General features: G+C 37.3%; 1 protein-coding gene across 1 annotated transcript in view; it reads left to right on the forward strand.

The window, feature by feature from the left end:
* The first annotated feature begins 10049 nt into the window (after positions 1-10049).
* The window catches only part of polrmt (polymerase (RNA) mitochondrial (DNA directed)), a 51577-nt gene continuing 34471 nt past the window's right edge, over positions 10050-27155 (forward strand). The window contains exons 1-6 of the mRNA XM_053513478.1: positions 10050-10233; positions 11965-12063; positions 15429-16186; positions 16371-16504; positions 23450-23636; positions 26798-26947. Coding sequence (XP_053369453.1) covers positions 10092-10233; positions 11965-12063; positions 15429-16186; positions 16371-16504; positions 23450-23636; positions 26798-26947 — 1470 coding nt within the window. The 5' untranslated portion in view covers positions 10050-10091. The remainder of the gene's footprint in view (positions 10234-11964; positions 12064-15428; positions 16187-16370; positions 16505-23449; positions 23637-26797; positions 26948-27155) is intronic.

A 27155-nucleotide genomic window follows, 5' to 3' on the forward strand; every position in this document is an offset into this window, starting at 1 on the left:
CATGTTTCAAAATATGAAAGGGATTTGCAATATTAAGTATAAAAAAAAGTTATTGGTCTTGATAGTTTATATATATATATATATATATATATATATATATATATATATATATATATATATATATATATATATACTGTAAATTTACTCTTACTTAGCCTTTTCCAGATTTATATGCATTTAATTACAAAATAATTCATTTTAAGAAATAAAGATGCATCATTTATACTGAAAACTTTAGATAAAAACGTGAGAGTGCAGATCGCTGCAATGCTGCATTGACTGGATATGGTTGGTAAATTCATTTTATTCTCTTCTGTTGTTTCAGTATTATTTATGTTCTTCCTTCATTTCTTTGTGCCTTCATTTAATCATTAATTTATTCATTTTCAGTAATCGCCCTCAGGAGGGATTATGGTCACCATAGATTTCAATTCTAACTGGGAAATATGGGCGTGTGAGGTGGAAATACACCAGGGATGAAACATCAGTTCACTCACATACATACACACCTGGGGGAAAATATGACTTATGCCATATTTTCCATTACATTTTAACTTATAATAATAATAATAATAATAATAATAATAATAATAATAATAATTCATAATAGTTCATAATATTTTCAAATGTAACAAAAGAAAGAACCCAATTTCTTATCATGTACAAAAATGCAGTGACAAATATTTATTGCTCATCTTTCATGTACCATTCATTTACACTGAAGTCTCTGCTCATTGGTTATGCTTTCATCTATTTAAAAGGTTCCAAGGACGTGTGAAGACCTGAGGATGAAGAGGGAAAGGGACTTAAGATGTGTGCTTCAGGAAGAGACAAGCCACAGTCACTTTACATGTATATTATGAAGAAACATTGAGGTTCATGCGTTTCTCATAAAACCTGGTGGAGACAGCAGTCTGGAGTGTTTGAGCTTATTCCTGTCCACTCATGTTGGTTGGCCTTTGGGGTTCTGGGTGTTGGGAATCAAAGGTTCTCTCATTTTCCTCAGCTTGGAGCGAAATAAAAAATTCACAGTCCTTCACCCCCAATTAAACCTCACCGCAGTGTTCCCTAAATGCTCTCGGCATCCACAAGCAGCTTCTGTCCTCACAAAAAACAGCAGGACAGAGCGATCCTAATTGGCATGCTTCACGCTAGTTTCTTGTTGCGCTAGGAACACGACAGCATTTACGTGGGAACTGACTGTGGTTTGGTTACACCAGAGCGAAATTTACCATCTGTTTTAAAAATTAATTATGTGAAGTTGTGTTCAGGAGAGCTGAGTGATTACAGGCTGTCTGTGTAATTGTTCAAGGATGTTCAGGTCTCGTTATCAAGCCCTGGGGTTGGAAAGACTTCTCTGCATTCCCTCAAGACCAACACCATCAAAATATTTGTTTAGTGCCATGAGTCTAAATGTTTTGGACTAAGCAATAGTCCTGCATAGACATATTGGTGATTCCTTTTTATTATGTGCTGTTAACAAATGAAATGTCCTACTATCACTAGCCTATGAGCAGATGTCTGTTTTCAGACGTCCCATATGAGCAGGAAACCCTTTCATGCAGGCAATCTCTGCCCCTCCGGAACACTAAACCACCCCGGAAGTCTCTGTGCCCCTTTCCTTTTGGAAATTAATGGTAATTAAAATCATTCTGGGCACTGTAAGATGTTTCCCTTTAAAGCCTGTGTGCCCTTGGGGTCAAGAACAAAGTCTTGTCGTCCATCTGAACGTCAGATGTGGCTGTAGATATCCCCATATTCAGCAGCACGCTCTGGTCACTGCTCTGAGAAAAACGGCGCAAACAGGGACACTTTGTTTTATTTAGCATACTATTGTATGGTAAGATCCAATGTTGAGATTTACTTGAAGGATCAGAACTTTTAGCATAATATCATTTTGAAATAAAATTGATTGTACCTTGTATTAATGTAGAACTAGTGTTCAATTCAGAAAGAATTCCACCAGAGAGATTTTGCTTTATTAAATAACTGTTTAAGGATCTCCATTTCACAGCCATGTTAGAGCCCTAAATAAACACATATTACAGGATGAGGTCTTAAACAGCTCAGTGTGCACAACACTGTTTGAGAATGTCTGGGTGTGCCCCAAGTTTAGAAAACCTCCGCAGCTGGGAAGGATGTTCACAAGCGAAAGCAACCTAATCTTTCCCAGCAGGGCTCTGAGCGGCTCTGGAAGTGTATGAATGGAGATAATATCTCAGTAATGAGGCCTGTTTTGTATCATCGAAGTCCTCAAAAAGAGCCTGAAACCCGACCTCCCTGTTAGTACCGACAATATCCCTCAAACAGCTTCCATTATTGTTTTCTCTCTCTTCTGTGAACTCACCGTTTCAATCCTAGAACTCCCATGACTCGCTTTTTTCAACTCTGACCCTCCTTTCCATTTATCACCTTTATTGCTGGTTTGTTTTTATTTATTTTGGCATTATTTTACCGCTTTATTGTCCGTCACAGGCAAATATTTGACATATTTCTTTTTTCTGTACATTAGTCTAAACAAAATGTCCTGTTCTCTTTTCTACCTGTATATTTGAAAGCCCCTTTTATAATAGCATTTTCTTAATGATAAAGAAACATGGTATATCTGAGTAATCCAAGATGCCTCGGGATCGTTGTCAACTTTCTGGTGATCCTTTAAAGCAGGTGCCCAAGATAACTTTGTGTAATTCACACTGCAGGATTTCTTGTATAAACAACCGATTCTAATTCAGGACCTGAATGCCACCGCCACTACTGGGCACATTTGCATTTCCTGATTCGTGACTGTGCTCTGTTGTCTGTGGTATCAGTGATAAGGCTAATCTGCCTGATCAACAGTACACTTCTTCCCTGCAATGAATTGAGATTTCAAAGTGAGACATTTTTGGAGAGAGAAGAGTTCCCATCTGATAGGCGGTCATAGCTGGTGATAATATTACTGTAGTTAGGAGATAATACAGTATATTGCATATATATAAGCCCAACAATTAGAATATATATATATATATAAGCCCAACAAGTCAACTGTTTGGGTTAACCAGTACATTTTGAATTGTGATTTTGCCCTACTGATTTGTGAGAAATTTAGCATGCAACATTTAAGTTAGCTAACCCTAACCCAGGCCCATGCCTTCCTCTCAGTGAATGTTCACAGAAACAACTGCAGAGCATTCTGAGTTTTATGCCTTCCATTGTTTGCTTGTATAAGAGTTGTGTGTTTAACATGCCAGCATCAAATTAACTCTTAAACCTCAATTCACTCAGAAACAGTGATCCATTATGAATTTATTGCTTGTATGTGTTCATCTGCACATGGTTTGCTATAGAATTAACAACACTTTATAGAATGAGATGGCAGATGATAAACTATTACAATAAAAAATACTCGAAGTTAAATAATAATGTACAATTATTTAAATACCTAGAAGATTTTTGTTTCATGTGTTCAATCTGGCTTATGAAAAATCTATACAGAAAAACACGGCTAAAAGGTTGGTTGCAGGTAATAGTGTGCTTAATTATACATAACTTGTATACTTTCAAAACACTTTTAGCCATGTCCAAACTGACTTCAAGTTTGTAGAGCTATTAAAGAATTTCAAGCCTCCTTTTTACCTTTCCTGAGGATCACACAGATGTCAAAAGCATTATCTAACAACAAGAATGCACAAAGTCTCATCTGTCCAGCTGAATGTCTTCAAATCTGAAAAACAAATAAATAGTTCTTATATAGGTGTGCATGCAGGACCTGTGATCAAAGTCTATGAGAATGGTGGACCTGCCTTGGTTGAGCTATTATTACAGTCTTGAATGCCTGTCTTCTCTTCTTTTGTTGACAGTCTCTCCCCGGGCAATGACTGTCACACCAGCGCTAAGTGGCAACCGCCGACAAGGGCCAGAAAACATCAAACAGTCCCGGTAGAAAAGGAGGCAAGCTCAGAAACCGTGACACCAAACACTCTCAGACTGCCACCTACAATGTTACACACACATACACACACACACACACACACACACACACGCACACACACACATGCACATCACTTGCTGACCACCAGTACTGACTGTCTGAGCTGTCACAGTGTGAGCTGTGCTAATAACACTTAAATGTGACTTGCGGTAACTGCTGTGTTGAGACACCACGTCAGAATCGTGTTAAAGAGTGTTTTCACATACTTTTCAAATGTAACATCTTGTTGAAAAGCCCTCTCAGAGAACCCATGAGAAATCATACTGTTTTGACAAAGTTGAAACCCAACACCCTTAAAGGTCCTAAACACTTCTTACTTAATATTTAAAGAAAAACAGGAAATCAGAATCAGACATTTCTTATATATTTATAAAGACTTAGATTAATATTTCTTTTTATATTGCAGTCCAGAGCCAATCGTATCTGATCGCCTACACACCACATTTGTATATCAAAACCATCAGTCGAATGATTTATGTTTGGCGGAAACATGTTTCAGTTGCCGACCAAAAACTAATCCAGATTCCCATCCCAGTATTAAAAACGTCTACATATTTCCCTTTCAGCTAAATATCATAAGTACAGTATAAATGCCAAGCGTTTTGGCAAAACACATACTTACACAAACTTACATGTAAGACCCGTCAGTGAGTCAAATTAGAGATTTGCTGATTTGAAGACTTCCCAGCATGCTGTCAGTTTGCTATTTGGAGTTAAGGTTTTGGAATATTCAAGATGGTGTATAGAGCCACAGTGTGGTGTTACTGTAATGTGAAATGTTTCTCACTGTTCTTGTGTGACATATACGACATACTGTATGTGGATCAAGTGACTTGGTTATTATGTAAAGACTAACTTGATCAGCTTATGACTCTACCTTTTTGTGTCAATAATTAACCATAATCTTACTCTCAACAGTGCTTACATTAAGGACTTTACACATTTTCTATTAGTAGGTAATATGTATATAGCAATTGTATAATATTTGTTTCATTTTGATAATATTTTATGATATTTGCACATTTACTAAAGCAGTAAAAGAAAATATAAAGTGCAATCATTTACACAAGAATGTTTAACCATTATAATAGTAGCTGTTATAAGATGGCCTGTATGAAAATGCATGGAAATAATTCATTTAATGCGACAAAATGCTGCTTATCCTGGAGAGGAGCACAAGATAAAGGAGACCCTGGATGGGGTGCCAACTCACTGCAGGGCACTGATGCACAAACAGAAACACTACAGGCAATTTGGGAGGAGAAATTAAGACTATAGGGGTTACCTACACAGCACAAGGGGAATATGCAAACTTCACATACATAAAGCAGAGGCAACAGTGCTAACCGTGCCCCCAAACCCCCATGTGACTATTTGATACCATTTTTATTCGATTTTATTTTTATTTTGGGGTGGAAGTGAATGCAATGTTCATTGTGCGTCAATCAAATCATAGCACTCTATATTGGATGAAGTTCAGGAGAGGTTTTAACTACATTTCTTCATTTCAGTTAATCTAAGGTGGGATCCATCCTCAAGCCTTATCCTCTATTTTCTTATACATGGCACCTAATATGGAGTTAAAAGAGCTGTAACTTCCACTGAGACAAGCCGTTATTAAAATCCTATGAATTTTTACAAATGTATAACTATTCTTTGAGATCTAATGACATTAATAAAAACCTAAGGATTATCCCCAAATACAGTCTGGAAAAGAAATATTTATCCTTTATAGCATTTGTTTTTATGCGTTCATAAAAGGAGCTTCATAAGGAGCGTTCAAATCTAACTGGGATTGTGATACAATTTGATAGGTGCTAACATTTTAAAGAAGCTGAATGATGATCACAGCTTGGTGGGTTTACTCTGCATACTTTAGTTTTCTCTCTATCTGATCTAGATTGATTGACTTTTCCAAATTGCAAATTGACTTTTCCAAATTGCAAATTGCCTGTTGGGTGTGTAAGTATGTATTTCCTTATGTTTTCAGTTCCCTGGGATAGGCTTCTACTGTAGGTCACAGCAACCATACACCGGATAAGCGATATAAATGATGGATGGATAGATCGATGGATGTTTTTATTAGGGAATTTAGACAAATTAGAAATGTATACAGTAGGCTGATGACATGATGGCTTAGTGGTTAGCACTTGCACCTTCAGGGTCCGGGTTAGATTCCTGTCTCGTGCATGGAGATTGCATGTTTTCCATGTGCTTACTGTGTTTTCTCCTGACACGGTCCAAACATATGCAGATTAGGCTAATTGGAGTTTCCAAACTGCCCATGGTGTATGAGTGTATGTGACTTGCAGTGGATTAGTATTCTGAGGCCCCCACAACCATGTATACAGGGTAAAGTGGTATAGACGGTGAGTCATACAGTGGTCTCAGTATTTTGCTGTAAGGACAAGGTACCATGAACCCAAAGATGAAGAACATGGTGATGCAGGAGGAGGAAGATGAGGATGGTTTGTATGGGGGTGAGGTGGGGAAGAGACTCTGTCTGCGTGGAGTTCAGCATGTTCTTTACCTGTCCCTGGGAATGAATTCCTGCCTTGTGCTCAATGTTCCAGAGACTCCAGCTGTCCTGCTCCCCTAAGCAAGGTTTAAAATTAATGAGTCACTGGAACTTTGGTTTTTGGCTTCATAAGTCATAAAACAAACAAACAAACAAACAAACAAAAAAGTTACCTACCTAATTTTACCAGTTCTTTTTAATTTATGGGCAGGTGATTACTATGAGAATAAATGTAAATAAAGAACAAAATATATATTGTGAGTATATAAATATGTGTGAAGTAAAATTATAACTATGAACACTGGGTGGCGGTATTGCGCTGTAAGGGGACAAAGAAAAAGAACGTAGTTGAAGAAAAAAGTAAAGGCTTGTATTTTTCCTCCGGTCTTAGGCTGCCCTCACGCGCTCGTCACTTACTAGTAGTTAGGTTTAGTAATTTAACTCAAATTTCGCTGTGATGTATTTAATTGCACATACACAGAAACTGGTTGATAACAAACAAAACTTTAAGCTTATTGTATCTTGGGTAAGTTCAGCTGAAAAGTGCTTGTAATGTCAACTGAAGAGAAAATCCGTTGTGTTTATTTTTGATTCTCACTACAGGGTGGGTGAATAATTAATAACCAGGCTTTAAAATTGGTAATAAAGTCTATTTCTAATACAAATCTTTTGAAAACGTTGTGCATTTCTTTTATGTATTTATTTTTTAAATCACAGTCCTCTGAGCCACAAGAGGGCAGAGTGTTTAATCACCTTTTGTTCAAAAAGCTTTCCCAAACGATTTGGAACACGACCAAAATGGCGGCACACTATCTAGGCGCTCTAGTTAAAATACATGTACGCAGATTAAAAAGAAACCAACAAGAATGCCAAACTTAATGCCCTCTTTTACGAATTGCCCAGAGTTTTTTTGGCACAGTGCCACACTTGGTAGTGCATTCAAGTCAATTTTTATTTGGGATTTACAGTATTGTAATATACATCTTCACAAAACATCTTTATTTAACTAAAAAAAAAAGTACTAAATCAACACAATCTGTTATTTTGGATCCAGTGTGCCTGTTTTTATCAACCTCCTCATTGAGCTTCTTCACCACAATCCTGTGTCTGTCATCCAGCTGTGTAGCAATGTTCGAACTTCAAACAGCAAGATTGAGTTTTCCCAGATGTGCCCTGGTGTTCTCTTGTGTTCCTCTATTCCCTGACAGGTGCTTCATATTCCTCACTCCCATATCTGTCCATGCTCGTTCTTTTCCTTACCCATACATTTTTTTTTAATTATTATTAAAAAGAAAAAATGCAGGGCAAGGGTTCCCCCAGGACCAAGGGTGAGTAACCACCGGTACAGTGGAAAAACAAGAAGATAAAAAGTTATGCCCACTTTTGCATTACTTTTGGTTCAGCCCTCGTATTTCGAGGCATTGCTGTTGTTCTTGGTCTAGTGGTAGCATAGGCCTGGAGTTCGATTGTGGCTCAGACCATTAGTTTGGTATTGATATTGTTTTGAAGTTGTTTTTGCAACATTGTGTTACTGGCCTTCATGGAAAGTTCTCCCATCGTCATGTAATCAACGTTGTTTAAATTTCCTCAAAAGTAATTGTAACTAAATGAATTCTAACTCAAAAATTAATTAATGTCCCAACATCATGACCAGATTAACTTCACCACAATGTTTTCAAAACCAAAAATTCCTGCTGGGAAGTAACTTAAGAAACCACCAGCAGCACATGCACACAGGTGAGAAATCATAACACACCATTACAATGGGGGAAAGGTTTTATGCACAGCAGTCTTATTTACACTTATCTAGTTACCTAGCTAACATGATCTGTGTAAAAGTTTTATACATTTTATTTCTTGTTATTCAGTTATTGGCAATTCTTCCCTACTGCAAGACAACATGAGAAAAACTCTCCAAAACTAGAGAGGCAAGCCAAGGCTGCTGAATTGGTAGTTTCTGTTTAGGATTAGATCACAAATAACAAATTTTAGGTTAGTCAATGGTGTTAGTTAGGCACATACAGTACATACTGTACATATACATACGGTACATAAACACAGTAATCTATTGCTACTGTACAGACTTTCTGCCAAGTGACTGAAACTTTTGGCAGGTTGTGGCATTTTGACACCTTGCTATCATGTTTTTTTTCTTCAATTTTGAGATTTGGTATTTAGAAAGTCTTCCTTGTGCCACCAAAACAACCCTCACCCATTGAGATATGGGCTCCACAAGACCTCTGAAAGTGTGCTGTGGGATCTGGCAACTAGGTGTTAGATCCTTTGTGTCCTGTTAGTTACATCAACAACATTTGGCAGTTGAGGGTTAAGGGCCTTGCTCAAGGGCCCAACAGTGGCAACTTGGTGGTTGTGGGGTTTGAACCTGGGATCTTCCGAACCATAGTCCAATGCCTTAACCACTGAGCTACCCCTGGTTACAAAATAGGGCCTCCATGGATTGGACTTTTTTGTCCCACAGATACTGGATCAGATCATTTGATGGCCAAGTCGACACCTCAAACAAGCTTTCCAAACAATTCCTTAAGTGTAGCACAGCACATTATCTTGCTGAAAGAGGCCACTGCCATCAGAGAACACAGTTTCCATGAACGGGTGCACAAGGTCTGCAAAAATGTTTAGGTACGGGTACAATGTCAACGTAACATTGACATAAATGCCGTGAACCATCGTTTCCCAGCAGATTATTGCCAGAGCATCACACTGCCTCTTGTGGCTTGCGTTCTTCCCATAGTGCATCCTGATACCATCCATTTCGTAGGTATGCGACCAGGCCACCTCTATCCAATGCTTTATGTAGTTCTGATGCTTACATACCCATTGTATGTGCTTTAGGCTGTAGAAAAGATGTCAGCATGGGCACTCTGACAGTTATAAAGCCCCAAACAGGCTGTGATGACACCCTACTTTATTTATTTATTTTAGCATTTTTTGCTACATTAGTTTCCCCCTAAATATACCTGTCACAAGATCCAATATCAAGTGATTTAACAAAGAACAACAAAATATTAATTTAGTATTTAATTTTCATGCATAATGTTATTACTTCTTCACCCTGTGGCAAGATTTCTCTCATGAGGAAGGACGGAGACAAGCAGGAGGCATGAATTCATTGGTTGCTTTTCAGCATGAATAGCAAGTAATAATTCATAATTGCGGAAAGATATGCAATTGCAATATATATATATATATATATATATATATATATATATATATATATATAATATATATTTATATATTGTATTGATTAGTCTAGTCACACACAAACACCAAAAAAACTATTAAAATTGCTTCCCCCCCCCCCCTTTATTTTATAATATATATTTTAAATGTGAATTTTTATATCTTTAGAAGGATTCTTCAGTGCCAATGCTGTGTAACAGCCAGAGGTCATGCTACAGTTTTCAACAGAGCACCACAGAGCGGGTTACACTGCTTGTACTAAGAGCATAGAAAGCGATGATGTTGGTGATCATCTAGCTCGCCTGTGATCGAACCATCGACAGTCTTCTGGTCGAGACTGAATTAAAATGGCCGCGCGCTGAGAGAGTAATGCGGTTGTTATGAACTCTTGGACATGCCGAAATGTCACTTTTAAGACTGTGTGCTTTTCCGAAATACTTAAGCGGGAGCTTTGTGTTCGAAAGAAGTGCTCGTTTCACCTTAAATGTCACCCACTGTCAACTCTGCATAAGACTCCGGAATAACTTCGAGAAGGGAATTAAAGGTAATAAAGATGAGCGTTAGGATTACCTACTAGCCTGCTTCATAACAGTAGCTAACGGCAGAAGCGTGGTGTGTGCTGATTACTCTGTATTCTTCATCCAGGGGAGAAATGATAACCGCATCTTAGGTTTATTACATTTCGCCTGGCTGTCCTTTAATCACTAAAGGCTTCGCAGCCACTTCATGAATGCGTTACACAGAGCATGGAATAGTGGCACTGTGTGTGAAAATGTAGACGAATTGTAATTTAACTAATATTTACCCAGCCATAAGATCAGTTACCCATTTATTATATTCACTAGAATGTTCTGCCGAGTTATTAACTGTGATTGCATTGTGGCTGTTTTATTTTCTTAATCTATGGAAACTGAAGCTATACAGTCCCTTGCAAAAGTATTCATCCCTCTTGAGCTTTTCCACATTGTCACGTTACAACCACAAACTTTAATGTATTTTATTGTGATTTTTATGTGATGGACCGACACAAGGTGTCACATAATTGTGAAGTGGAAAGAAAAATGATAAATGGGTTTCAAAATATTTTACAAATAAAAATCTGAAAAGTGTGGTGTGCATGACTCCTAACCAAAATCCAGTGAGACCAACTGTCTCTCACGGAGCACTGTTCAGTCCATCAAAATGTGTAAACGTTCAAAGGGTGCAAATACTTTTGCAAGGCACTGTACTGTATGTGATAAATGTGTCAGAGATGTTTGGATCTCGGAGTCTGTTTATTGGCTACAGCTGCCATGTAGTTACAATCATTAGCAGATTTTTCAGGTACCCCGCCATATGTGGGTAGTGGTGGCTCGATCGGTTATGATTGTAGATTACTGGTCTGGAGTTCGAGGCCCAGCCCCTCCACATTACCACTGTTAAGCCCTTAAACAAGACCCATAACCCTGTCTGCTCCAGGGGCGCTGTAACCACGGCTGACCCTATGCTCTGACCCCAGCCTCCTCACTGGGATATTTGAACAAATAAATTTTACTGTGCTATAAGGTACATGTGACAAGTAATTGAATCATTATTATTTTTATTATTATTATTATTAACATTATATGTTTGTTGTAGCTAAACATTCATTGTCTTTAGCCCAGCTGTTTCTTTACACCCCTTTATTCCATCGATCATTAGACTGGAACCACCACTATCTAGATATTACTTGGATAGAGTAATACCATGTCAGCATTTTGGTGGTCTTAGATTAATCCACACTAAACATTTATGGCATTTACCAGCCCCCTTATTCAGAGTGACTTTTATAATTTTATCCAATTTTACATTTGAGAAGTTGAGGGTTAAGGGTCTTGCTCAAGGGAGCAACAGTGGCAACATGGTGGTGCTGGGATTTGATCATGCAAACGTCAGATCAGCAGTCCAACCTTAACCACTGAGCTACCCAAATAAAATCTGGTTAGTTGTGGTACTCATGTGGTCTCTTAACTTTTTTGGGCAGGGTACAATCTGGATATCAATCATACATGGAAACATACATGCTAGAAAAAGAAACTGCAGTTCATTTGAAAAACCTCATGGTTTTGATCAGCCTTAATTAGACCTTGCTTGATGGTTTCCATTATGTTTGAGTACTAATAAATACCACAAGAAACCATTATGGCAGAAATATCCCTTCTAATGTACTTTGGATACCTCATAACTCTTTATTTGTTTCTTTTTATTTTACCCTTTTAAATAAATAAAAAAATTCTTAATTGTACTGTTTTCTCAGATAACCCATGGGCAACACTACACCAGAGGGACTACACCGCTATTCCAAAGAAGGAGGATGGGAAAAAAAGAGTGTGGGAACGATCACATTTGTTGGATGGTAGTATTCTTTTCTCTCCTGACCTTGTGAGCTTAAAATGTGTTAAGTGTAGGTCTACAGGCATAAGATCTACAGTACAATATGTAATCTATATATTCCAATGTAAATGTAGTCGATCAGACAGCAAACAAGTCCTAACTAAAGTTTGCATTGTTATGACCTAGAAATAATCTAGCACCCAAGTAACTGGAATCAGAATCTTTTTTTTTGGTACAAACATGCCTAAAGCTTCACTTTCTGTAAAGTCACAAATTGATTAATTCATGTAAGGTAATTGTGTTATGATGTTTTAATTAATTTAAAACAGGTTTGTGAAGGGTTATGTACAGGAAAGTATGAGTTATATCAGTTGTGATTTTGCATAAATCTATATAGTACTAGCTTAATGCTGGTCACATAAACTCTTATATTTTGCCTGGAAACAATTTAACTAAATTTAACTAATAAAATTGTCCCACTGGATAATTACTGCAGTGATTGATATAGTTCAATTTAAAACTTATTTAAACTTAACTTATTCAGTAAATAGCTTCTCATTTCTTAACCATGTCAGAAGACATATCATGTGGTCATGGCAAAAAGTTACTCTGATTCAGAAAGGCCAAATTATTGTCCTGCGTCAAACAAAGAAAACAACTAAGGAGATTTCTGAAACTATAAAGTTAAGAACTGTCCAACGCATTATTAAGACCTGGAAGGATAGTTGTTAACCATCATCTTTGCGGAGGAAATGTGTTTGAACATCCAAAATAAGCATTCTGGGAGATCACTCGAGCGCTTAGTGTAATTAAATCATAAAAAAACAACAATAGTAGAATTCATAGCTGTGTTCAACAGTGAAAGTCAACCTGAAAACCTGATCTAGAATGATGGTGCATCGGGATAAGGAAAGAGACGGGTGAAGTGATGCAGCAATCATGCTTAGTGCCAAACGTACAAGCCTGAGGGTGCTGTGTTATGATCTGGGGATGCTTCAGGACTACGTTTAGCAATGTTATGTAACTAAAAAAATTAGTTCCGCTGACTACCTGAATATTCTGAACTTGGAGTACTCGTCGTTGACAGGAAAAGAGTTCATAGAAGCAGATAAAAAGTTATAATAAGTGATATTATTATTTCAGGTTAAAAATACAGTAACATACATGTCTGTCTGTATAGGAGAACTCTCTGCTTAACTTATTAATACAAAAAAAAATTGTAAGGTTGATTATCTTGTGCCTTGTTTCGTCGTCAGCCAAATACACTTCCTGTTCGGTAATCTGAGAGTGAATCACAGATGAAAAATTGATAAAGCAGATGGGATAAGCATTAAGATTTGTCTTTAAATGGCTCCAGCATGTTAAAATTCACTAACACCACTTCAGTGCTGTTATTACAGTGGTGAAAACATAAAGTAATTCCAGTAAAAATATCCAGTTTAGATTTTTTTAGTTAATATCTATTAATGCATGTGTTTGTTTACATTGAACAAGTATCTTATTAGTAGATTATTTAAATATATCCTTAAAAGACTGGCTTTTTTATTTATATAGATAATAATGACATTTTTATAGTGATTATGTTGGGGGGTCAATCACATCAGGCTTTAAATTCGAGTATTTTACACGCCCTCACCTCGGAGTGCTACGGATATGATTGCTCTAACGAGCCATGTTTTATCTCATAGTGGCTTCCCATTACAGTAGAAACTCGGATTACGAGTATAATTCGTTCCGGAAGCGGGCTCGTATTTCAAAACACTCGTAAACCAAATTTAATTTTCCCATAAGAAATAATGAAAACTTAAATTATTCGTTCTACAGCCCCAAAAAATTTATACATAAAAATAATTCATGCAAAATATAAAGTAAACATAAAACAAATTAACCTGCACTTTACCTTTAAAAAATGTAAAAATAAATCCCGACAGATAAGTGTTTCTGTTTATGTGCGCAGGCGCATGTGTGTAGAACACATATATTAACAGAGAGTTTTATCGGAAAAAATTGCTAGTCACACTTGCGCGAGCGTGTCAAATTACGTACACACACACAAACACACACACACTCTCTCGCGTTAACAGGGCCCCTCCCACCCCTCCTCCTCTGTCGCGATTCTTTTCAAAGGTAAAGTGAAACACGACAGGCTGATACAGAGACAGAGATAAAAAAATGGATTTTTAAAACAATGCACGCACGCTGTCCAAACACGCTTACAAACACAAAATAAAATATGTTTCACACACACACACACGTGGTCACAGTGTTGTAGTAAACAGTACATGCGTACGTGGATGTTGATTATACCAGCAAGAGACAAGCATTAAGACCCAGCAGGGGAGACGATTACCTGACAATTCCGCAGCGCAAGAGAGAGAAACGTTGGCTTAGTTGTGATCACGTGACGCTTGTCATCAAAACAAGAAGCGCATGCTTGTTTTTTTTTTTTTTTTTGTGAATTTCTTTCATCTTTGTGAAGCTGCTTTGAGACAATGACCATTGTTAAAAGCGCTATATAAATAAAATTGAATTGAATTGAATTCATGATAACCAAGACACTGCTCGTTTTTCAAGTCAAAATTTATAAAAAAATCTTTGCTTGTCTTGCGGAACACTCGTAAACCGCATTACTCGTAATCCGAGGCAACACTGTCCTGCTTTTTATTAATGCCACAGTTTCGGAACATATGAGACAAACTGGTTTTACACTTTCCGCAGAAAGAATAAACGTACATTGATCTGTCCATTTGTATTTGAAGTTTTAGTTTTCATAGTCTACTTTACATTTTGTTTCTTTTTTTTAAATAATCCATGCTGTATCATGTTTTCGTTTCTGCTTTTTGTCGATTTTGGCTTGTAGGTGCATTAGCATTGTTTCTGTGTCTTCCACACATCATTGAAAGAGTGTGTTCTGACCAATGTACAGACAAAACCTTTCTTTTATTCATAGAGATGGCCATAACAAGGACAGGATACATCAGCCTAAAATTGTGTATGGTATAAGGGGCATAAGTCATCATTTTCACACATGGATTGGCCACCACAGAGTCTGGACTTTAACCCCATTAAGAATCTTTGATATGTGCTAGAGAAGGCTTTACACAGCGGACTAACACTCCCACCATCAATACAAGATCTTGGAGAGAAATTAATGCAACTCTGGTTGGAAATGAATTTTGTGACATTGCATAAGCTCATCCAAAAGATGTAATAAAACAAAAGGAGGCCCAATGAAATATAATTTTTTTTCTTTTTTAATTTATGAATATTTTGGCAGGGGTATGCTACACTCACACATTGTCTAAGAGTTATTCACCTACTTTATATATGTGTTCATAGCTCTATGGGTGCAGTTATTTATCAATGTTGTTGTTTGTTTAATTGCAGTTCTCGAGGCTCGAATGCAACAGTTGCAGTCTGATGTTTTACATGTGAAACATACAAAGGTTGAATTTATCAAAGTGCCACAGGGCGAAAAAAGAGGCAGTCCGATGAAAAGTCAAAAGTCAGAGGCTGAAAAACCTAAAGCTGTCCAGTCCACTAAAAAAGGTGCCACTTCAGATAAACTGTCTGCCAAAACACATGCGAGCCGCTGGATTGAGAAGCTAAAGCTTGAGAAGTCAAACAAAACTAAAAAACAGTGGTCTCTGCAGCAGAAACTAACAAAACCAACAGCAGCAGCAGCAGCAAAAATCACTAAAGGAAATTTGATGGCTCCTGGAACGTCTATAAAAACAATCTCTACTGCCAAAAGTAGCAAACAACCCAAATCTGAGACCACAAAAGATGCACTTAACAAACAAACAAGTTTAAATCCAAAGGTGTCAAAACATCGTACAAGTGCACCCCCAGTTAAAGAGGATATTGAACTTTCCAGAGCTGCAGAGCTCACTGAAGTCGAAGAGCTTGAAGAGATGATCGGGGAGTGGAGTCCGACAAATGCAGAGAAACTCCTAGAAGACAAAGATGGCAACCGTTATGGCGACGCGCAGCTGAACTTGCGCTGCTACCTGGAGGCGTGTGTCTTCATAGGGGACGTTGAGCGAGCACAGCGCTGTCTATATTTTCACCATCGGCACCTAAGCAAACGCAAAATACTCTCCATCAGCGCGTACAACATCATGATGAGGATGTGGGCCAAGAAGGTAAGAACAAACCCAGGGCAACTAATGCAAATTCATTGTTTTGAGCATTTAAAAGGAGCTATGTTATACTTGCTATTTTAAAATAAATACAATAGCTTTTTACTGCAAGGAGGCTTGTAGTTTTGTCAGGATTCATCAGAAATGCTCACATTTGTGATTAAATATTCTGTTGGGTGTATTGTAGGGATCTGTGAATCACATTGGTCGATTATTCGCTCTGGTCGAGGAGGCAGGACTAAAGCCCAACATGACATCATACTCTGCGGCTCTGGAGTGCATGGGCCGCAATCCTGAGACTTCTCCGCGCACTATAAAGAGGTAAACTTTCTCAGGGCCACATCAGACCTTTTTTTTAAACTACTATGTCAAGCCATGTTTTGATCAGGAATAACGTTAACAGTTAAACTAGTGGCAGTTTATATATTCGTTAGACTCGTTGATATTTTTCTAAAATGTACCTAAATGAAATTTTTAACTTTTTACGTAAGAAATGACACAAGACTGGACATGTTAGGAAGATAAACAGTGACAAGGTGTTATAATGCAGCCTAAAATAAATGAACTGTTCCTGCCTTAAAGTTGATTATTTTCGAATAACAGAATGTCCCCTAGAGTATATGTTTTTTTTTGTACTACAGCCATGTGCCATCAACTAGTAACTGATTGTTTATTACTGATTGACCTCAGCATCCTTTAACCATCCCAGTATATTGAGAGCAAGGTTATTTCTGACATCACGTTATTCTTCTGTGAACAGTGTTTTCCTCACTAGCCTCACTTTGCTTGACGGTACTTGCTGCGTATTTGTTTACGTACTTGCCTGTATACATGTATATACTGTATATTCCAGAGGATTCCAGTAATTGATAGTTTCGATAGTTTCGCTTAAAGTAAAGAAACATGTTGACAATGTGGATACTTACCGTAAGATATTCCACCCCATGCATATTTGTCACTGCAGCTATAATGATACAGTACCAGTCAGAAGTTTGGGCACAAGTTTGGATTTATTTTCTACATTTTGAAACAATACTGATTATTTTTTTTAAACAATAAAATAACACATGTGGCATTAAATAATTAAGTAACAACAAAAACAGTCAAGTGCTAATTCAATAAACAGAGGTCACCAGTTCTGGAATAGTTATTGCAAGAACAGTATTGTCAAGTGCATTTGCAAAACCCATCAAGCACCATGATGAGATCAAAGCAAGACTAAAACTTACCTCTGCTGCAGCGAAGAAGTTCATTTAGAGTTACCAGCCTCAAAAAAAATCACCATTTAACAGCAACTCAGATTAGAGCCGTTATAAAAGATTTACAGAGCATAATGTAAGAAGCAGACACATCTCAATATCAACTTTAAAAAGGAGATCCTTGCATATTTTGAATGTCTTCAGCATTGTTTTACAATGTAGAAAAAAAAAAATCAGGAAAGACCATGAAATTCCAAGCTGTGTCCAGACTTAGTGAATAACTGATTACAGGTGGTGGTAATTGCAGGCCTGGTCTCACTTCTCCTGGAAAGGTTCTGTCATTTTTGGACTGCCTGCTGATTACAATGCCCCACCATTTATTTGCATATTTTATCTTGTTTCATGTGTATATCACATTAATTTATAAGAATGTGCGCAAGCTATGCACCAAAAGCAAGGCAGCCATTAGGCATGCATGTATGTGTAGTTCGACCAAACAAAGTTTGTCATGTTAGTCCTCTGTCAGGAGCGTACAGCTTTCCCACTGAGTGTTAAAAAGCACTGACGCCGGTGATTAAAAGTCTTTCCACAGAAAGCTTTACAGTATCAGTTATTACTCCTGGCTATTAAGGAACACCTTTAATAGCTGCTATTACGGAAAATAAATCCATATTTTTTGTCCCATCAGAATCAAGTTATCAGGGCAGTTGTACTAAATAGTTGCAATAACTATTTAATTATTTGTTCTTTAGGTAAACAATAATAATAATAGCTTGTTTAGTATACTAATCAGTGATGTGAATATATTTAAATGATGTCCTTTGGATACAGATTAAGAAATAGCTCTATTGTTGAGCTAAGTTTTTTTCCCCTTCTTTCCCACCAGTTAGGAAAAATGCTGTGTTAAATGTCAGATCACACAAATATATTTCATGACTTCTGTGGTGATGGTGATGCCCTCCAGGGGTCAGTGTTTGCTTTCATATAAAATATAAATCACTCTCCCACTTCACCTTGATCTGTTTCTCCTGAAACCTCACTGCATGGGTGTGTAAGCATTTTTTTTTTTCAACATTCTACCAAGCTGTGGGAGTGAGTTGATCCAGACGTCAAGGTGTTAGACAGATGATTTTGAGCAGACCCTGACAATGCCCAAAAATAGAAATGGCAGTTGTAGTTAGAGTATGTGCTCGGGATGTGTGTTTCTCTCTCTGGTCTGTGGTTTGTTTTATGCTGCGCTCTCCTTTCCAAGCTGTGGTGTGGGTGGTTGAATATTTTTGTTAAACAGAATGAATTTGTCAGAGGTTTACCTTTAACCAAAGTTGCATTTTTTTGTACTGGTCCTTGCTCAGTAGTCAAATGACCATCCTACTGCATTATAATAACCACCTAAACATTTTACTTTTCTGCTCTTTTTGCTATCAGACTAAGTGAGATTTGCACAACAGAAAAGCCACTTTATTATGCAAGGCGTTCGGTAGCTGTTACTTCCACTTTATCCTTATCTAGTTGAATTTTCACGTGAATTTATGAGCCAATAGAAATAACGTGCTCTGGACAAAAAAAAAAATGGAGTTGCTTAGGCTTCTTTTTATATAGCATCACACTGAGGATTTGCCATGCTGCTGTTTGAACACATCAAACATGCGCTCAGGCAGGGATTCACAAATGTTTTACATCCTGGCCACACTAACTTTAAAATAAATATCAGTAAAGATTGATGAACTTAACTCAGCTAAAATGCTAAGCTCATTTTCAAAGGTATAATAATATTTTGGTTATTTATTTGAGCTGTTATTCCTGAACTTTCCACTGATGTATCATCTGGTGACATTATTTATGGCCTGGTTTGCTTTGTCTGGTGTTAGTAGTATTGAAGGTCAGCAGTCAGTACGCTAATTACAAATGGCGTTTAAGTCAAACCAGGAATTATGTGAAATTCCGCATGAATGTAGGTGTTAACCTGATTGAAATTTACAGAAGACTTTATACACAGTGCAGTGATATGACTCTTGGCTGCAAAAACACATTTGAATGGTGCAAAAGAAGAGTTTAAAAAGGCTGTACGTCTGTGGCAGACGATCATGACCGATCCTGCCCAATCTAACGTCACTCACCAACACTAAATGCACATTACAGGAACTCGGCTGGGAGTTATTGCCACATCCGCTTCACAGATCTGACCTCACTTAATGCCGTTAAAGGAGTTTCTGCCAGCGTTTCAGACATGAAGCACGCAGTCTGGTCATGGCTCTGGAGTACTGAGAGAACTTTCAACCTTGATCGTATCCAAGCATTAGTTGAACACTGGGATAAGTGCATTATTTTATCAGAGGATTATATAGAGACATAAGGGTAGTTTTTACTCTCGTAACTTTTACATAATTTTACATTATTTTAACTTTTACGTTATTTTTCACGGTCAAAATTCCCGGGTTGGAATTTGGTATTATAAGAACCCAGCAATGAATTAAACAACAAATGACAAAGTCATTCGATGGGCGAACTGAACTTTTGTGACAGTAATAATAAATAAACAAAAACTGAGTTTTGATAGCCAGACCAGCACTCCTTTCATTTCTCATTCTCCTCAATTGATGTGAAGGTGACTGTTAGCATTCAGTCCAATGACAGGGGGAGGGTGTATGGGGCAGGTGGTGCTGCTTAGCCCATCGATCTCTGTAAGGCAATAGTAATGACATTGTCCTCTTGTAGCCCAGCTCCCTTTACTTTAGTATTCCTCCCAGCTTCCAGTCTCTGTGTTCTTCTCACCAGCTCCACTTATCCATGCATTTCTTTTTGTTCTCCTTTAAAAAAAGTAACACCTTTTCTCAACTGACATCCCTGTGCTGTCAGTCTGCTACCTGCCTCGTGTCATCATGATTTCTCACTACACAAAGACACCACCTCCCACAGATGTCAGTGTGTATCAGCCATTCACCAAATAAAAATTATATGATCTGCCTCTTATAATAGCTATTCATGGTTTGTCATCTCTGTTTTTGTTTAAAATGGTCATACAATATATCAGGCAGATCTTGTTGATCAAACCTTGGAGTAATGATGATTCCTATGAACAAAAGCTTGTGTATGAAAGACCACGGAGCCAGGAATGTGATTGTTACTGAGTCACAGGGAGACAGGATGGTCCATCAGCTTTTCATGGCCAGCCCCTCCCTGTGTCTGCTCCAGCCCTTCACTTCAGTTCCACAAGAGGGAGTGCATGCTCGGTTTTCCCTGAAACAAGACCTGCCAGAAATTGCACTGTAGGATTGTGAAACGTGCCTCTGCATGGCCCAGCATTTCCCTTTGTCTGAATCAAGATGTCATTGTAGATATGCTTGATCCAGCCTCATATGGCTTTCCTGTGTCCCTTTTGTCTTCTCTGCCCTGAATATGTCCCCAGTATAGTGTTCTTTAAGGTTTTTCAGGACATTCTAGTTGAGACCTGTGTAAATCTTTAAAGGCTGGAGAACAGGTAATGCATTATTAATTACAATAATCTCACAGTGCACTTATCAGTGTCGTTGGTAGTTTGAGTGACTTTAGATGAGTTAGTTTGGAATATGGGATGTTAAAATCAGCATTGCAATTTTTTTTTTTTGCCATCAGCCTAGTGGATTTTGAGTATTTTGTACAATATGATATTTTTGGTCTTTTTTGTGGCAGTACATTTTAAGATTTTAAAAACACACTGTATATTTTTTACTTTAATCTTTAATCTAATCTTTAATCTAATCTAATCTTGGGGTAAAACTAAAATGTTGCATTATATAATAGGCATGAGGTCTCGCCAGTTACCAGCCGATATGATATCAGAATACCTATGTGGCGATTCAATCTGTATTGTGATTATATCTATATTCTTTAGTTCTATTATAGATTTTTTTTTCACGATTATAAACAAACTTTGCAAACACGTTGCTCCTACCACAGAGGATGGTGTACTGCTTACCAGTGCGTGAATAGTTTAGAGCGCACCACCTGTTGGGTTATATAGAAATGACAACATTTTACCACAAATGCAAATACACACATACAATAATAAAAAAAGAAATAAAAAAACATAATAGTCTTAATAATAATCTTCTATACATTTAATGTTCTAATTCTATACATCAAGATGTGTTTTTCAGTTTTTTTGCACACATCACGTAAACGTGGGGTTTTCACAGGTGTTTTTGGCTGAGCTTGAGGTACCATATAGGCTTTGTTTCATCACAATCGGCCCATCGGAAGAGAATATTATGCTAATTTGAAATTTAAATGGAAAACGCCCTCATGTCATAGAAGAAATCGACCTTAGTTCTCAAAACTCAACAGATGGCACTGTACGTTTTTTTAAACACGCTTGTGAGTGTGCAGTTAAAATCTACTTAATAAATGTAATCTTACACCTTCTTTCTGCGTACTTCACGGTAACAGAATTATAGTTAACTTCAAAATTCAATAGGTGGTTTTGTTCGTAAAAAATGCCCTAATAAATTACATGCAGGCACTTTTTAGTAATAATAATAATAATAATAATAATAATAATAATATATTTTTAAATAATAATAATAATAATAATTATTATTATTATTATTATTAAAATCGAGTTTTGGACTGCCACACTAAAGAATCACATATGTAACTGAACTAACTTTATAATGTAAAGGGTGCAGCATGGGCATTTAGGTATTTAATTTTTACAACATTACATCTCAAACACCTTTAAAAAAATGTTTGTTGGTTTTTTAGTTATCTGCGCTACTGGTCAATTCAACATGTCTTGCATGAGCACAAAACTTCATAAATAACTGGTAAAAGGAAATATCAAGTAAAAGGTCTCAGAATTTGCCTCTGTCGTCTTCTTATGCAAGTTATCCAAATCTATAAGCCGGCCAATGCTTCATTCTGCCCTTTATTTTCCTGTGAACTGAATTGCAAATAACTTCAGTCCAGATCCACCCTGCCAAGCTGCATCATTAAGAATTCCTCCCATGGCCATATCAAGCAGTCCCCTTTCATCAAACATTAAGCCCCTGGGTTCTTTTCATTTTAACAACGATACCCATGCATTTTCTTGGCCATATGGCAGCGGCCTGTCAGATGAGAACACAGCGTTTTGTCCTGAGACTCGGTGTCAGAGCAAACGTAAGATATTCTGAAGCTCTGAGTCGGCGTCAGAATTGCTGCATTAAAGCACGATTTGGAATTCAAGACCCAGCGGTTTTGCAAGAGCGTGTGAGCAAGAGTTCCAGACTGTCACAAAGAACACGAGAGAGATTCAAGTTGTCTGCTTCATACTTTTCATCTTTATACTACTCAAATCTGCATAAAAAGGTTAGCATCGTATACCGTGTTTCTCTGCTGTTCAAATTCTGCTTGCCATCACTGATTGTGAGTTTAATGAAACAGTATGACTATTGTATTTTAATCACATGGCTTCCTGTGGCTCTAACAGACCATCCAGTTTAATGGTATAGTTGGTAAATAATATGGTAAAAACTAGTATTTTTATGACAATTTTTATGACAAGCTAAAGTAGTAAAATTAAAGATGATAACAAATCACAGGTGTGTTTGTTTTTTATTCAATTTCTTGCTCAAGCAGTCCAAGCCTGTGAGTCTTTTATAGATGAGATCTTAAAATTATTGGTCTATATACAATGAATATTTTGGGATGTATTTTCTTCCTGTGATGTTTAACAAGGTTCAAAGTTTTTATAAAGGATTCCTGTTTCCCTAAGTATTTCCTTCATGTTAACCGATTTTTTTTATTTTTTTTTTAAAGATATATACATTATGTGTGTGTGTATGTATTCATTTATTTGCATATTTAAAACCAGAAAGAGGAAATAAGAGAAAATTTTCATCAAGTAATCTAGCCTTGATATCTCTCTCTCATATATATATATATATATATGCAAAAAAATAAATATATATATATATATATATATATATATATATATATATATATATATACTGTGTATACATCTGCTAATTTTAAAGCAAAAAAGAGCATGAAACTTTGACCAGTGTATTTAGAAGGTGCTCACCTTCCCGTTTGATGTGCATGTGTCTAGGTGTGTGCAGCAGATGGCTGAAGGCGGCTTGTGTTTGGACGACATGTTTCGACAGTGTGTGTTCAGACAAGATGAGCGGGACATGGTGCTAAAAGCCATCCGCACTGTACAACCCGACTTCGAGCCACACACCCCTTCTGACCGGCCGCATTGCTCATTACCACTGGTGGAGAACTTCTATACAAAGGTATTTAGCAGCTCAGCTTATCCAAGTCCCGGTGGATTTAGAGACTTTTCCAGAATTACACTGCACAAGGCTACAATGCAGCCTTGCACTCAGTGCACAAACACAAAGAGTAGCCCAATTAACATGTTTATTGTGAGGTGGCAATGCTACCCTTGGGGCCACCAGGACACCCCAGATATGATAGTAATGCACTTTTAATCACTCATCAGAGCACAACCCTGATTTGTCAGTGCAAAGTCCACACAGTCTCTTCTCTGACATACAGTATGACCGTGGGAGGCAGATGTGTCAGTTGGCTGCTGTTTATTTTATACCAACAGTCTTGGGAGGGCAGGCCTGGTTTAAAAGTGCATAAACAAGCCTTGGCTTTTATGAATGAGTACTCGCAACACATGCTATTTTTAACCAGAGGCGAGGTTGCCATCAGGACTCTGTGCCCCGCTTTTCCTCCTCAGTGATTCATTACTGTTGTCCACCACAGCCCATTTATCGTCCGTCGTGCGACACTCTGCATTCCTGTTGCTGTAGCAGACAGCAGAAACAAATCTGTCACTAGTAACAAGAATGTCTGAGAGCACCGTCTGCAAACACATGTTTTGTGTGCTGATAAAGTCAGAAACTAAAGCATAAGGCAGTTTTATGTGATTAAGTTAAATTGGTGGCTGAACCAGAAAGTCTAGGCTTGCAATTACTAAAACCAAGGATGGGTACAAGTGCAGATTTGTTTTTACCGGAACAAATATCACAATGGCTAACTTTCTCAGGATTATGCAATCAGGTGTGTCATGGAAAATTTTATTTAGCTGTTTATGTTGGTTTCTGCTCTGTGCTGCTAGTAATAAACTCCTCCTGCTAAATTCTGTGTTTAAGATTTTATGGTGTTTAAAAGTATCTTTAATAGGGCACAAAGAAATATCCGCAAGCATGGAGGTTAAAAAGGAGCAAAGGTTGTTATGACTTGCACATTGAGTTACTATAAAAGTGTAGACCTGGAGCATGCCTGGCTCACAGCTCAATGCTTACTCTCTCTGGCATGTGTGATACAGTGACTGGTGGGAATTGGTTACAACTAAATTAAGGAGAAAATCAGGTTGTTTTCTGAATTCAAATGGGAAATTTAAAAATAGAGGGCTTGGACAAAGGTCTCAGCTGTACACTTCCTACAGGGTTGAACCCAAACAAATATATACATGCCTAACATCTGTTTCCGCCAGTGAAGAATGTACAGAGATATATAATCAGTTCAGGAGATGAATGTTATGAATGTAAATGCAGAGAGTTTACTTCAAGATCCAAACCATTAGTTACAAACAGTAAAAAGGCCAGACTACAATTTGCTAAAGTATACCCAGAAGACAAATCTACCAGAATTATGGAAAGAGACGAATATGAAGAAAGAAATGAAGGGATTACGTTCCAAAATATACCACATAATCTTCATTAAACATGGTGGAAGCAGTGTTATTGCATGGGGATGGATTCTGAAAGATATAAAGTGGATTTATATACTTTCTACTCAGACTCATTCAAGTGGTGCAAAAAGAATAGGACAGCACTTCACAGTACAAATGGATTATCATTCAAAACATAGCATGAATGCAAAGCAAGGTAAACAAATGACCTCAACCCAATTTAGCATGCCCACAAACATGCAGCAGCTGAAGGTAGTTGAAGTATAAGCCCAGCAAAGCAGTTTAGGGAGGAAGCTCTGTACCTGATGATGTCCATATGTTTCAGATTTCAGGCAGTCACTGAGGCAACCCTTTATTAATATAAGTTTATATATAAAAGTATTTACGATTTTTTTGTCCAATTATGTTTCACAATCTTAATAGTAATGTAACAAAATAATCATAAATGTTCAGATTATTTTTTATAGTTGGAAGTAAAAAACTTTGTAGACAGCGACTGCAGATTTCACTGTCACTTGTTTAAAAATGGCAATTTTTTTTTTCCATGTCCAAATACATATAGACCTGATTGGAGAGCAAGAGAGAGATATGTTGGGTGAGGAAGCCTGGGGTGCAGTCAGCATTCGTTCTTTTCAAAGAAAATCAGTGGAAATGAGATCAGAGCTTTCTGCAGACGTTCCTGTCTTCCACTTTAACCTCAAACCATTTTTTTCAAAGCATTCCTTAATAGAGCTCAATGTGTACACAGGGGCGTTGTCACGCTGGAAAGAGTTTGGGCCTCTTAGTTGCAGGGTAGGGAAACTGTAAATGTACAAACACATCCTATACGGTGGTCTGTTTTCAACTTTTTGAGAATATATATCTGTATAAGAGTTTACAACATGTGGGCTGTAATGCTCCTTTTTAATATGAAAATGTTATCTTGGCAGCATTGACCAGGCCACTACTCTGATGTATAGCATTCTTCCAGTTTGTTCTTCTGCAGCTTTGAATTGGTGTTTTTTCAGACTATGGGTGTCTCCTGGATGTTTTAATATATAAATTGATTAAAATTGACTTAAGACTTTTTAGTTTGATGGCTTAAAATCAGCGTTATCATTTATTTATATTGTATGAACTGAACCAGGCTGAATATACAGAAGTATGCAACATATACAACATATGTTGTGGTGTTTGTTCTCTCTGTGCACAAAGCAGGTGATTTCCCTAAATTAGTTCTTGCCTATCTGACTAAAGAGTTGTGAATTAACTGAAAATTAGTGAAAACTGGCTATGGGACAATCGTGTGCAGCATTTAGAGCCATGGCCTAAGACTTTATGTTAAATGTTGATTGTTGTAAAACAGTTTCATTGCATAAAATATCATATAATAATTATTATCCTGATTGTCATTATTTAAAAAAATCATTAAAACATTAAATATTTTGCAACCACTTTTATGTGTAAGAGCTTTTTACCAATCTAAACGTACCTTTTTATTCTCTTTTGATTGTACAAATAAAGGTTTTTAATTCCATCTGATCCATCATTAAGATTATTAGTGCCTTATTAGGCAGAATTTAATTGTCACTGTATACACTGATTACATTAGTGAAATTAATTAAGTCTTGTTTGAACCTCAGGTCAATTTCCATGTTTTGTTGTATGACATTAAACCTCTATTAAGTATGATTTGTTTCAAGTTTCATAATCACCACTTGAACATTTTGAGATCTAAAATAAAAATGCTTTTTTCTTCACCTTTTTCAGAGGGAAGGAACCACCTATCCTAAGTTAGATTTCAGCATGGCTGAGCTGCAGGAGCGCTTCAGGCGTCAGCTGACTATGGAGCAAGCCAACACTGTCACCATCGACTCTGTGGAGGCTATTAAACCTGTCACTGAACACATGGCTAGGATGGTGCGTGACTTTCTCTTGTTCATTCAAATTCGCTCTAACTAGGTTCAGGGGAGTGTAAATCTGCTTCTGCATGTCAGCCCTCTCTCCTAACAGACTTGGACTGGTTGAGGTTATAAAATAAGTGGACAGGTGGACATTTAGGACCGGGTTTTGTCAACTCTGAGTGACATAAAAGTGGTAATATGTTTTACCATAACTCAAAGACTCG

Source organism: Clarias gariepinus, chromosome 15 (assembly GCF_024256425.1).
Source record: "Clarias gariepinus isolate MV-2021 ecotype Netherlands chromosome 15, CGAR_prim_01v2, whole genome shotgun sequence".
Classification (NCBI taxonomy): domain Eukaryota; kingdom Metazoa; phylum Chordata; class Actinopteri; order Siluriformes; family Clariidae; genus Clarias; species Clarias gariepinus.